At 51.9% G+C, this 13,539-nt stretch overlaps 1 protein-coding gene across 3 annotated transcripts in view; it reads right to left on the minus strand.

Moving 5' to 3' along the window:
* The window catches only part of AKAP1 (A-kinase anchoring protein 1), a 39,230-nt gene that overhangs the window by 9,797 nt on the left and 15,894 nt on the right, over nt 1–13,539 (minus strand). For 2 of the 3 annotated variants that reach the window (XR_009614317.3, XM_060646496.3), the window contains exons 3-6: nt 5,803–7,441; nt 3,120–3,295; nt 1,407–1,533; nt 735–862 (exon numbers count right to left, since the gene is read on the minus strand). Coding sequence is in view for 2 of the 3 variants with exons in the window: in XM_060646496.3 (XP_060502479.2) it covers nt 735–862; nt 1,407–1,533; nt 3,120–3,295; nt 5,803–7,417 (2,046 nt within the window). In the remaining variant the exon portion in view is untranslated. The remainder of the gene's footprint in view (nt 1–734; nt 863–1,406; nt 1,534–3,119; nt 3,296–5,802; nt 7,442–13,539) is intronic. The other variant, XM_060646497.3, reaches the window with a different exon arrangement.

A 13,539-nucleotide genomic window follows, 5' to 3' on the forward strand; every position in this document is an offset into this window, starting at 1 on the left:
AGGGAAAGGGAAAGGGAATCCTTCACCAGGGCCACCACTAGGCCCGGCTCAACTAGGAGTAAGGAACACAAGGACCCATTACGAGCCCATCCAAGCCCACAATGGTGGGTCCCACCCAGGCCTCAGAGGGGTTAGGCTGTGACTCTGCACACAGCACCAGCTTTAAGGAGACCCAAGCCAACCAAGTGCACCCGGTCTCCTGGATAGACTATAATCCTTCCTAGGCAAATGCCTTAAAAACACAACAGGTGCCGGCCTGAGGAGAACCATCCCTCCAAGTGGGGACAGAGGCACGTCTGGCTTTGTACCAGCACTTCAGCCCTAAAGCCCAGCCCCAGAAAACACAGACTAGAAGCATAACTGAGGGGCACATGGGTGGCTCAGTCGGTTAAGCGTCCGACTTCCGCTCAGGTCGTGATCTCACAGTTAGTGGGTTCGAGCCGCACGATGGGCTCTGTGCTGACAGCTCAGAGCCTGGAGCCTGCTTCGGATTCTGTGTCCCCCTCTCTCTCCGCTCCTTCCCCTCTCTCTCTGTTCCTTCCCCACTTGCACTGTCTCTCTCAAAAATAAAAAAATAGAAGCATAACTGAACTGACCAGAGGAGGCCAGAGGTGACAGGTCAGAGATGTCAATGAGCTCTTGGCCTTGTGGGCCCACAGTCGGGAGTTTCTTATTTGGGGCAGGCTGGGGTGAAAGGAAGGCAAGAGGATCTGGTCCCCCAGGCGCATGCTCACCCAGGAAGTCATTGGAAGAGAAGGCAGTGCCAGTGACGGCAGTGGGGGAGCGTAGATATTGGTGAGGTTCAGTTCCTTGAACTTCTTTCCAATCAGGTTCAGCGCCTTGTCCACATGATGCTGAGAGCCTAGATAGGGGTAAAAGCAGGAGAGCCAGTGGGTAGGACAAACTGCAAAACCAAACTCACACACAACCCCCACTCCACCAGACTTTTCCCAGAGCTCAAGTAAATCTTTAGAGTGCCAAACAGCTAAGTTCTGCCTTAAGAAGAAAAGCATCTACAGAGGCTTGAAACCCACTGACCTTTCAAATGGTACCTCTGCCGCTGTGTCCATGCTTTGAATGCAATAGGAGGCTAGCAGATGGGAAAGGCCCAGCCCTCACCGACCGGAGGGGAATCCCGTTCTGCTCTGCGAGGGAGGCGTGTGAGGCAGCGGGCACTATAAGGCCAGGACCCCCAGCCTGCCTGAGTGCCCATGCCTCTCCTGGCCAGAAGATCTGGGGGAGGGAGCAGAGGCCCCTTCAAGTACCTGAACTGGAGAGGAGGGCTGAAGATCACCTGGGATGATCAGCGTTCTCTATTTGGAGACTGAGATCCCAAAAGGGGAAGAACTGGGACTCAAATGCTTTCAGGCAAGAAACCTAAACAAAGGGTGGCAGGTGCCACTGACCTTCTATGTGGCAGATCTGGATGTTCTGGGTATAAGGCAGGGTTGAGATGTAGATCTTGGCACCAGACGTTTGCTTCAAAAAACTCACATACCGCCCCTGCTTGCCAATTAGCCGACCAACTAAGTGCTGAGAGAGACAGAGAGACAATTGGGGGTGTTAATGGGAAACCAACTCCCTGCGTTCCCCAAGACCTACCTTTGTTTTACACAAGGTCAAGCTCAAACATATTAACGGTTAACATGCCAGCACTCATTTGCCAGGCACTGCTGTAAGCACTTACCATGAAACAGATACCTTTATCACTGTTTTACAAATTAACAAGCTCAGAGAGGCTAAGTAACTTACGCAATATCACAAAGCTACTAAGTGGCTGAACGACACAGTCTGGCCCCCAGGACTCAGCAGTTCCCATTTCTTCCTCCGACAACCTGGCCTACATCCAGAAAGCTGCAAAGCAGCATATTCTCCTCCCAAATCTACACTAGATGTTTCACCAGCACAAGCACGATTTAGGACTTCTCTGACCTCTTCAAGTCTATCTGATTTCTGACCTCTTCAAGTCTATCTGGTTTCAAAGATAGAGGCTCCGTTTGAAAGTAAAAGTCAAAAGAACCCTTGGGCTTCTGCTGCCAATTGATAGCGGGCTGGAGCCTTCAGAGCACGAGGCTTGCAAAAGTGCCCAGCATGCCAAGAGTTCAAGGCAGACAGAAGAAGCCAAACTTAGCCATGATGTAAGACAAGCTCGGAGATGATCCCAAACGACCCCACCCCAGCAGAGCCACAAAGGACACAGTCGCTCTGCACCCAGAGCTGCCTGGGCGCGCCCTTTGCAACCACTGAAGAAGAGGGCAGGATTGCTATCGGGGTCACGGCAGGAGAAAACACCAAGGGAGCCAGCACCCTGGGGTCAAAGCAGCCCGCCTGACCCAGAGTTCAAACCAAGCCAAGTCTCCACGGCAGCAGGGAGCTAAGCGCCCAGGAGAATTCAGTTGGCCAATTATTTCTGAGCCCCAGAAATAAACATCAAGATCAAGCTAATAAATTGTAAGTTAGAACAGCAAGAAGCTAGAAACCACTTAAGCACCCTGGATTTGGGGACTGGTGAAGTAAACTGACGTTCACACAACGAATAACGCAGTTAAAATTATATTTTCAGAGAATAACACAGGAAAATTAAATTGTTAAATATTTAAAAGCATTAATTAAAGCAACATAATCTCAGTTTTGTTTAAAAACCACAGGGTGCAAGACGAGAAGGAAATAAAAGTCTTCACAGTCACTCTCGGGGGTGAGACTAGAGCAGCTTGTTATTTTCTTCATACATTTCTATACTTTTCAAGCTCTCCGAAATACAGACTTATGCTGTGCTCAATTACCAAGTCTACTTTGCGCTGGAGAGCTCGGGCAGAGCGCAGTGAAGGGACTCCTGCCTGGCCCACATCCTCAGTCTGGCTTTTGTGGGCATCTCAGATGACCTGAGCCCCAGAACACACACACAGGACAGCCCCAGGGGGGAGCGAGCGGCCTGTGAGTCTGAAGCGGACAAGAACAGGCCCCTCCTGAGGGCGGCTGAGGGGATTCCACCTCACAGCAAGCTCTCCGAACCGTGGCAGAGTGTGGCACTCCCTTTTCCCTTCAGCCTCTGGCTCACTCAGGGACTGCTTCGGGTTTACTGTCCCTCCCCCTAAGCCCCATGACCCTGCAGCCCTTACCTTTGGCACCTCGATCTCCCAGATGATGAGGTCGACCTTCTTAGGACTGGAGCCCGCTTGGGCGTTCTGGAAACCGTCAGTCTTCCTGGGGCCACAGCAACCATCCACTGAATCCATGCTGTTCCTGTCCGATCCTGCAGGGGAGGAAGCGGCATACACAGACACACAGACACCAGCTAAGAGAAGTCAATAATGCAGAACTTCCCAACTCACATTCCCAGGAGGCCCCCCGCCCCACACCCCCTCCTCAAGCTTGGCGGCTGTCAACCCGCAGTCTAAAAGGCTCGGAACGACCCCAATGAAAGGAGAACTGGGGGTGTAGATACACCTAATTTTAGCCTGTCGCTCACAGCCCCACTTGCTGAACTGGCAGCCACGCCCAGCCACAGCTGCCTGAACAGAGACAAGTGGTGAGCTGGGAAGGGGAGCCCACGGGGCGGGGGAGCGGGCCAGCAGGTCCACACGGTCCCAGGAGCCGGGTATCAGGTGCTGGCTTCCACGGAGACCGACCAGTCACAACTGGCCCACACCCTTCTGACTATGCCAGCCCCTCAAACCAAGAGACTCTAAGGCCCCCAAGGCCCCAGGCCTGGGCTCAAGGGCCATGACCTTCAGCCAGGCAGAGCTAGAAAGAGTCCACCCTTGAAGGCGCCATTCTCATCCTATGCCACCTGGGGCCTACTGGAAGTAGACGGAGGAAGGCGGCTCTCCTTTCCCTCTCTTAGGCCTGACCTGTACAACTCTGAATGCCCTTTGGGCTCATGGTGGGTCTTTAACCCCCGGTCAAAAGACTGAACTGAAGTTCATGCTCCAGACAACAGAGCAGGAAGCAGGACCCTGAGATCAATGTGGTCTGCTCCACTCTTGCTCAAGAATGTGCCAGGAGGCCATCTCAGAAAAACGGGTCCAGACCAGCTTAAGAGGACTCTAGCTTAAATATGGACGACTCAACTGCCAGAAATAGATCGCTCCTGAGAGTCTACTAATTAGGTTATTATCCACATGGTTTTTCCAAACTCTGGACATAATCCTTTGCCAAGCAATGCATGTACTGTCTGGATGCAGAGCAAGGCTTAAAAGAGATTCCATTCCCAGCTAAGGAAGAATCACCTTGAAAGGGACTTCATCCTTCAACATCAGGGGCTCCAGCCTCTCCCGAACAAAACAGGACTGGCTGATACCGGCCACCCCAAGGACACCCAGAGGTGGCTCAGACCACACAGGACTCCAGCAGGCTGTGCTCACAGGCCAGCTTCCTTAGCTGGTGGTCCCAGCCCCGCTCAGCCTCAACTTCCTCACGCACAGGGAGGGCCGTGCACCAAGGTGCAGATGTGGGGGAGGCGGGAGCCTGTGCTGCACACAATGGAGTGCTGGGCAAATGGTACCGCCAAGTTCGAATCTGTTGTCCCCACACTTCCCCACCATCACCACGCCCCATCACCGCCTTCTCTTCCAAAAGGCCTAAACACGAGGCCTTCACCGCAGCAGAGTAGCCGCCAGTCAATCTAGAGGTGGCATGACACGGCTGGCAGGCCTGTTAATTTGGCCGAGGGCCAGCAGACAAAGGGAAATTCCTTTATTCTTAAAAAAAAAAAAAAATTGTTTACCCACTTTAAGATCTTTCTTATTAAACAAACAAGCAAACAAACAAACGATTTTAACATCCCTGATGTTAGGATGCATCTTACAGTCTCTGGCCTTGTACACTCATGATCACAATGAGGAGTTTTTTCCTTTAGAGGTACATAAATCAGCAGTGTCAAAGGTGACAAAAATGTGCTATGATGAAAGTCCTGCTGCAAGTAGTAAAACTCCCAGCAAAGACCCCCAACCTGCCTGGAGCAGAGAGGGTAGGGACTGGCTCCAGGGCAAGCAGATCAGAGACCCCCACGGGGGAGGGGATCTTCATGGCCTCTTTCCGGGAGATAAATGAAAATACCCCAGGGTGGCTGCAAAACCAGGGTCAGGAGCTGCTGACCTGTAAGTTAGCGGTCTGAACTGTCTACGCTGGGGTCAGCACTCGAAAAACCCAGTGGATACTTGGTTACCAAAGTGCCCCTCCTTCCCGGGGTGGAGCTGCGGCCGCACGGAAAGGAAATGGTGGAGGGCTCTGTGCCGAGGAACAGTGGCGACAAGGCAGGAAAGCGAGAGCCTCCCGCAATGTCAAAGCCGTGGCCGCTCCCTGGGCACTTACCCGGTAAGAGCTTCTGGAGAAGGAAGGCAGGTGAAGACATGGGAACAAGCACATGATTAAAAGGAAATCAACCATTCAAAAAAAAAAAAAAGCTCACACCCACTCTTGGTACTTTGGAATTAAGCTAAGGAGGCCTCTCCATTACAAAAACCTTTAAGAGGTTGGTTTAAAAGAGAGAAAAGAGGCACGCTGAGGTTAATCAGCGAAACCAACTTTGAGCTGGCTCCTTCAGGAGGACTAGGGAGGGTCCCTGGCTGCCGAACCAAGTTACAGCTCCTGGGGCTTTGGGGGGCTCAGGGCAGCCCAACTTCTCAGTTACCCACCACTGCTGCGCTGCACCCCAACCTTCTGCAGGCCAGCCGGGACACAGAGTCGAAGAGCAGTCTTACTGCAGAAGCAGCAGAGGGAGGCAGACCAGCAGCCTTTGGCCACCGAACAGACACCCGGCCACCCCATCCTCTAGGTGAGGGACGCCCAAGACCCTCCTACCTCCCGAATGATCTGCTTCCGCATCCGCGGTCCATCCATCCTCATTCCCCAAGTCAGATAGCTCCCCCTTCAGCACCCCATTGCTGAAGGGCACAGTACTTTCTGGCAGCAGCGGGGTGATGGCCTTGTCCCTGGGGCTTGAGTTGGTGTCCGTGCACAAGTCTTCAAGCCCTGAAGCGCTGATGGAATCTGAGCACTGCTCAGAGACCACTGAAGGGACATTCTGGCTGCTGTCAGAGGTGCAGGTGACACATCCGGTATCTTCCACCAGGACACGTGCCCCATCTAGCAACTCCCCCTGGGGGACGGCAGGCAGTGGGCAGGGGGCCAGGGAGATGTGGTGTGCAGAGTTCTTTGGCTTCTTGTCCTTGCTGGGGCTGGACAGAGGGCTGCTCAGGCAGCTCGCGTAGGTCTTTGGTGGTGGCAGGTCCTCCGCGGGCGGGCCTGGCAACAGGAGGGCGGCGTCTGACTCTGACACGGACACGCGCGAGGCCGCCTCTGCCTCAACGGCGGCCGGAGCTGGCTCCTCGGCCTCTCGCCCTGGGGCGGTTTTCTGGCAGGCTGGGGCGCGGCTCTCCTCCTTCTGCCCGTGCAGCTGCCCGGCCGAAGCCTGATACACCCGACCTGCGATCCTGCCCATGGTGGTGGCCAGCACCTCTTCGGTCGCCTCCAAGATCACTTTGGAGATGATCTGGTAGGCAGCCTGCTCAATCTTCTCATTCTGCTCCGCGGCGCCCCCTGTGCCCGGCTCTCCTGTGCGGTGTGCGTCACAGGCTCTGCCACTGGCCCGAGGCACCGGCGGCTCGCCGTCCTCCGTCAGCGTCACATGAGCCGACCCCACGAGGCTGCTCAGCAGCTGCCCCGCTGCGTCCTCCTCGGCCTGTGGCGGGCGGCCAATCCCCTTCTCCCCGGCACCTCCCAAGGGAGCCAGGGTGGGCAACTTGCTGGTCTGAGATTCAGAGCCACGCTCCTGGCACAACACACTCTCTTCCGGCACATTTTCTGCTGACACCGCGTCGCCAGTGCCTTCCGCCCCACCCGTCTCTCTTGGCTTCTCTTGGGGGGCCGCAGCCCGGCCCTGCCCACCCCGCCCCGCCGGCCCACTGAACGGGGACTCTTGCTTGCACACCTCAGCCGCTTCGTGGGGGAAAGGAACACCTTTTGGGGTCAGAAGGGGACACTCAGGAGGAATGGACTTGGCTTCTTCATCACCCGTCAGGGCTAGTTCCACCTTTGTACTGTCATCTCTGCGTGTTCCCGGTCGAAATCTCACTTCTGTGCTGTTAGGAAGGCTGCCTGAGGACTCTGACCTGCGACAGGCTGAATGTGCCCGCAGCAAGGCTGGGGGCTCGGCGGGAGGCTTGCTCAAGGTGGACAGCTCTTTTTCCGCGGGCAGCGCAACGCTGGGGGGCGTGGATGCTACTCCAGGATGGGGGTCCTCCATGGGGAGTGGCTCTTTGATGGCATGGCCAGCCCTCAGCTCCACAGCGCTGGCCTCCACCTGTCTGTCCTGGCTGCTGACATGCTTTTTACGAGAGAAAAACCACCACCAGCCGAGGAGTGCTAACATTCCAGGCAATGCCAAGGGGAAAAGTGAACGGAACTGGATGGCCATCCTGGAGGCCTGAAGAAATGATACCTGGAGAGGAGGAGAGAGATGCGATGAGAGCCAGGTAGGGGGATCCTGATACCACTGCACAGGAAAGACAACCAGCTACTCTCTCTCCCTTTCCCTGCCTCTGTAAGTGACATCCCTCCTCCTGCTCGCACCCTATGTGTGATCCACTGGAGGCAGGTGGGCAGGGAGAGATGCCCCCTTCTGCTCCCTCCTCCTGAGCACGCTCCCTTGAAACAAGACAAGCCTTCTCTTGGGCCCAAATCCCTTCCTGCATCACTCCTCAATGCCAAATTCTATGCTCCCCCAAGGGGATAGTGTGTCTAGTGTTTTAGTTCCCTAAACTCCCGGAACACTTATCCATTCAGATGACGTTGGAGTATTTTTAAATGCCTGTTGAAATTCACATGTATGTATGTCCCGCACATGCACCCACAAAATCATGAGTCAATGAAACCGTTATGTAGCAAGAGGGAGCTGGAGCAAAGGATGAAGAAGATTTCAAAAGGATGAGGGGGTTGCTCCAGGGTAAGAGACCAGCAAAACATACAGTGACATGGAGATACAGGTCATGCTTGAAGAATCAAGTTGCTTAGTGGACTCGATGAGGGTTCTGGGGCCTCACTGTGGAGTCTGGATTTTATCCTGTAGGCAACAGAGAACCAGCGGAGGTCTGCAAGGCACATACACCAAACTGTTACCAGGTGATTCTGGGAGTAGGATAAACAGCATATCAAGTGACAGGAACTGGAGACCTAAGTCAGTTGGATCCAGGCCAGGAGAGATGATAAGGGCCTAGACAGAAGAAGGTGGTAGACGTGTAAAGGAGATAGGAACCTCAGTTTTCTTCATCATAAGACGGGGACACATCTCATAAAGGATGGTTGATATGAAGATTAGCTATGTATTAAGTGCTATGCAAAGCAGGGTTAGCTCTCTTTAGAGGTATGTGACAGACTTATTCCAGAATGCTTATGACTCAGTACCTCCCATGCCAGTAAATTTTATTCTGTCTGCAAAAATCACAAGACGTCTTAAAACCAAAACTCCTCCACTGATACGGTGAATTATACCTTAATTTGGGTTTGAGCTTTGTTGCAGAGACAAGTGTAAAGGCTTTAACAACTCTTCCTGGTTTAATTATGTTAATGGTCTCTGGCAAAACCAGAGCACACGGTTCCCAGGTGGTTCTAAAGTTCAGTGGAGGCTGGGGGCCACTGCTGTAGGACCTTACTTCTTCAAGTGCAGTCTATGGGCCAGAAACACCGAGCATCACCTGGGAACCTGCTACAAAGGCAACCCCAGCCCAGACCTGAATGACTAGCTGCATTTTAACAAGACCCCCGGGGGATTCACAACCACATTACAGTTTGTGAAGGAACACTGGGAAACATCTTCAGCCCCAAAGTGAGAGGGTGGGGAAAGCCATAAACCTTCTTGCTAATATCTGAAGTAAATCCATGGGATTAGAAAACACAAAGCAGAAGCTAAGCAGTGGCCACACTCGGAAGACCCCATGAATCCCTCCAGGCAGAAGCTTCAGTGATGTTCCTTACAGCTTCACATTCAAACACAGAACCTCACTAGATACTCTCCCTTGCATCACTCAATCTTCAACCACCTGGATTGGAAGGTATTGCCATCATCAAGGTTGAAATAGCTCAGTGTAGGGGTACCTGGGTGGCTCAGGCGGTTGAGCATCCGACCTCGGCTCAGGTCATGATCTCACCATTTGTGAGTTCGAGCCCCGTGTCAGGCTCTGTGCTGACAGCTCAGAGCTTGGAGCATGCTTCTGATTCTGTGTCTCCCTCTCTCACTCAAAAATAAATAAACGTTAAAAATTAAAAAATAAAGCCACCTGGGTGGCTCAGTCAGTTAAGCTTCTGACTTTGGCTCAGGTCATAATCACACAGCTTGTGAGTTCAAGCCCTGTGCTGACAGCTTGGAGCCTCGGGACTGTTTCGGATTCTGTGTCTCCTTCTCTCTGCTCCTCCCCCACTTGCGCTCTGTCTCTCTCCCTCAAAAATAAACATTAAAAAAATTTTTTTTAATTTAAAAAATTAAAAAATAAATAGCTCCATGCAGGGTCGCCTGGCTAGTTCAATTGGCGGAGCATGGTACTCTTGATCTCAGGGTTGGGAGTTTGAGCCCCACGATGGGTGTAGAGATTAAATAAAAACTTAGGGGAACCTGGTGGCTCAGTCAGTTAAGCATCCAACTCTGGTTTTCAGCTCAGGTCATGATCTCACGGTTCCCGAGTTTGAGCCCTACCATAGGCTCTGTGCTGACAGTGCGAAGCCTGCTTGGTATTCTCTCTCCCCCTCTCAAAATAAATAAATAAACTTAAAGTTAAAAAAAAAAAAAAAACTTAAAGGTTCAAAATCATATAACCAAGGACTGGAACTCAGGTTCTACTCCACATTAAGTCTGGAAACCCACTCATGTCTTAAGAGAATGAGGCAATGTATGGGCCAAGGAGGGGAAGTTCATACTGCTCTTAAAAGGTTAAGGGGTGCCTAGGTGGCTCAGTCCGTTGAGTGTCTAACTTTGGCTCAGGTTATGACCTATCTCTCATGAGTTCAAGCCCCACATCAGGCTCTATACTGACGGTTCAGAGCCTTGAGCCTGCTTCAGATTCTGTCTCTGTCTCCCTCTCTCAAATATAAATAAACATAAAAAAAAAAAAGTTATGACCATACCTCCTATGACCTAAAAACACCACACCTGAAATCTTTTTTTTTTAAAGCTTATTTATTTTGGAGAGAAAGAGAGAGAAAGAGGGAGACAGAGACAGTGTGTGAGCATGCAGGCAGAGAGAGGGGGAGAGAGAATCCCAAGCAGGCTCTGTGCTATCAGCATGGAGCCTGACATGGGGCTCAATCTCACAAACCGCGAAATCATAACCTGAGCCAAAATCAAGAGTTGGGTGCTTAACCGAGACACCCAGGCATCCCCTGCAATCTTCTCTTAAAAAAAAAAAAAAAAAAAAAAAAAAAAAAAAAAAGAATAAAAACAGCTCTGCACAGAGGTCTATATAATGGTCACTGGGGCATCGTTTGAAACAATTCTTGGGGAATCACTGCTAAACACACTGCAGAATTCGTGGACATGCCAGTCACAGAGAAGGGGATCTCATGTACGGACATGGAAACACTGCTGTGAGACACAAGGTCAAACCCGGACACCACTTGTGTGTGCCGTCTGTGCCCGGACAACCCTATAGGCAAACCAGGAAAGACACACACCAAGCCTCTAGGCTGGAAGGGTGGCGAAGGTTTTGTACATTGACCCTGCATCCTACAACCTTACTGAAATCTTGTATTAGTTCTGATAGCTTTTCGGTTTTTTAGGTTTTTTTCTTATCTGCCAATATAGTCTTCCTTCCAGGGAGAGAGATTTTGAAATTTCTCTCTCAGCAGTTCTCCAACTTAGTGGCACATTAGCATCACTTGGGAAGCTTTTAAATTCCCAAGGCCAAGGTGGCACCCAAATCAATTAAATCCGTATCTCTGAGGGTCAGATCAGGGCACCAGGTGTTTCTTTTTCTTTTAACCCAGATGATTCCAATGTACACTCAAGTCAGAGAACCACTGTTCTGGAACAATGTGCTCGCCCCTGAAAAAGTGGCAAATTACATACAGGCTATTTGCTTTGTATTCAATGTCTTCCACATAAAAATAAATAAAATCTGAGAAGGAATAGAGGTCATGGGGGAAGGATGCTCTCAGGATAAGGGAATATGCCTACCACATGGCCTACTGTCAGTCCCACCCACCAGGTCACACGCAACGGAAAGTGTGGCTGGGGTCTGAACCCAAGTTCTCTTCTTGGCAGTCAATTTAGGTTCTGATTCCTTATTAACTAGGCAATCCCATTTCTACAGGGTTTTATAGTTGTGATTCCCACAGTCTTCTACCAATTCTCTGATCTCAGGAACAAGATTACATGGAATGGGGTAGAGAGGAAGATGAAGAATCCTAAAAATTAACCCACAGAGGGCAGTTTCCCTGTTTTACAGATCAAGGGCCCAAAGCCAAACTCAGTATGGGGTGTGTGTGTGTAAGGAGGGAGTTGCTAACCAAGATACAAACCGTCTCTAAAAACAGCTGGGTGGCTCAATTAGACGTCTAACTCTTGATTTCAGCTCAGGTCACGGTCTCACAGTTCATGGGATTGAGCCCAAGTCAGCACAGGGCCTCCTTGGGATTCTCTCTCCTCTCTCTGGCCCTCCTCCTGCTTGTACGCGCCCTCTCTGGGAGATGCCTCCAACCCTTTGGTACTAGAAGTTGATCTCAAGGGTCCAGCAGTTGACCTCTGCCCCGCCTCCAGAGATCCCAGGAACTGGCTAGAAGCAGAGGCCCACACTCAAGCATACACTCTCAGCCTGCTTTGGCCAGGCACCCTAGTTGATCCACACCACAACCCAGACTCTGGCTCCCCCATGTCACTATCCCCTAGTCCCCATTTCGTCCCTTCTGTTCCCAGCCTAGCTTACACTAAACACAGAGACCTGCACCTGGGAACACAACACTGCTCTGCAGCTTGCCAGAACACCTCTAACGCTTGTACACCTAACCTTCCCCGTCCTGCTTGTTCCCCACCGACTGGGGCTGAGACCCCAAACCTATCATCCACAGCTCCCCCCAGACAGTCAACTATAGCTACTCAACTAATCACAGCTCAGAAGTTTCTGCACCATTTCCAAGCCAGATGCCTCCTGCTATTGTGTCAGTAGGACTCCCTAGAAGGTGTTTAACACTGGTCCCCTGAGGCTATGTCACCCAACCCATGAATACTGAATGCCCCACCTGGATCCCCAGCGCCCACCAGTTACTGCCCACCACCACCCCCCCCCCAACCCATGTCTAACCCAGTACCCAGGAAAAGCCCTTGTCTCCATGAAATCTCCAGGACACAGCAACTGCCCAACTGAAATGCTGCAGCAACTTGAGAAAAGAGGTGTGATATCCCCAGACAGGAGAAGGCACGCCTGGTTTATTTTTCCCTTGCCGCCTGGGGACTGTGATTAGAGATATTAATCATCTCCACCAAGAACAGAGCCAAGGGCCCGGGGGATCAGCAGCCACCCCACCCAGAGGAGCCTAGCTGGGACTCACTGAAGGCACCGCTACCAGGAGGGGACTCACAGGGATCACCGGGTGACCAAAGCCCCACTTCCCACCAGTCAAGAGAAGTTCCTCATTTCCTCAGCCCTTCACTTCCAAGAGTCCTCCGTGAGCCACTCTCACCCCAAACAGACTTCTTGTGAATCGGTAGGATGCCATTTTCCCTGCTTTACACTGTTGGAGAGGCCTACACGGGTGCCGGAAGACGCGGCAGCCTTTCCCGAATTCTCAGACAGGGCCGCCCTCACATGTGCATACACACATATGCCCACACGCACAAGTGTGCACACTTCAGCCTTACGAGGCTCTCTGCTACCTTCCTTTTCTGGGAACACACTCTCGAGTTGCTCTCCTTGCCCTGGTTTTGTTTTGTTTTTGTTGTTTTCTGTAAAAAAGCTGAACTTCTCAAGACATAAGTGGCATTTAACACTGCAGGTCTAAAAGCCTTCACACGCACAAACTAACTGAAAGCAGCCTTCTCCCCCACGGTCTCCCCCTCCAGAGGCCCCAGACACTCAGGCAAGCCAAAGGAAAGCCTTGCAGAAAGATGCAGAGCCCTGCCTGAGGGGTGGTGGGGAGGAGAATTGGCTATTTTGAATCTGTTGGAATTAAATAGCTGCCTGCTTATTTTTAGCAGGTCCATTTGCCCGGGAATAGATGCACGCTGGCTGCTTGCCCAGTGGTCACACAGAGCTGAAGGCGCACGTGTCTCGGCCCTACAAGGCCTTAGCATTCACCTGCTCGGTCCAGGTTCTAAATGGCTTCCTTTCCTGGGGCGTCTAGCTGGCTCAGTTGGTGGAGGATGCAACTCTCAGTCCCAGGGTTGTAAGTTTAAGCCCCATACTGGGTTGTGGAGATCACTTAAAAAAAAATAAAATAAAAATCGGGGTGCCTGGGTGGCACAGGCGGTTAAGCATCCAACTTTGGCTCAGGTCATGATCTCACCGTATTTGAGTTCGAGCCCCGCGTCGGGCTCTGTGCTGACAGCTCAGAGCC

Source organism: Panthera onca, chromosome E1, assembly GCF_046562875.1.
Source record: "Panthera onca isolate mPanOnc1 chromosome E1, mPanOnc1 haplotype 2, whole genome shotgun sequence".
Taxonomy (NCBI): Eukaryota; Metazoa; Chordata; class Mammalia; order Carnivora; family Felidae; genus Panthera; species Panthera onca.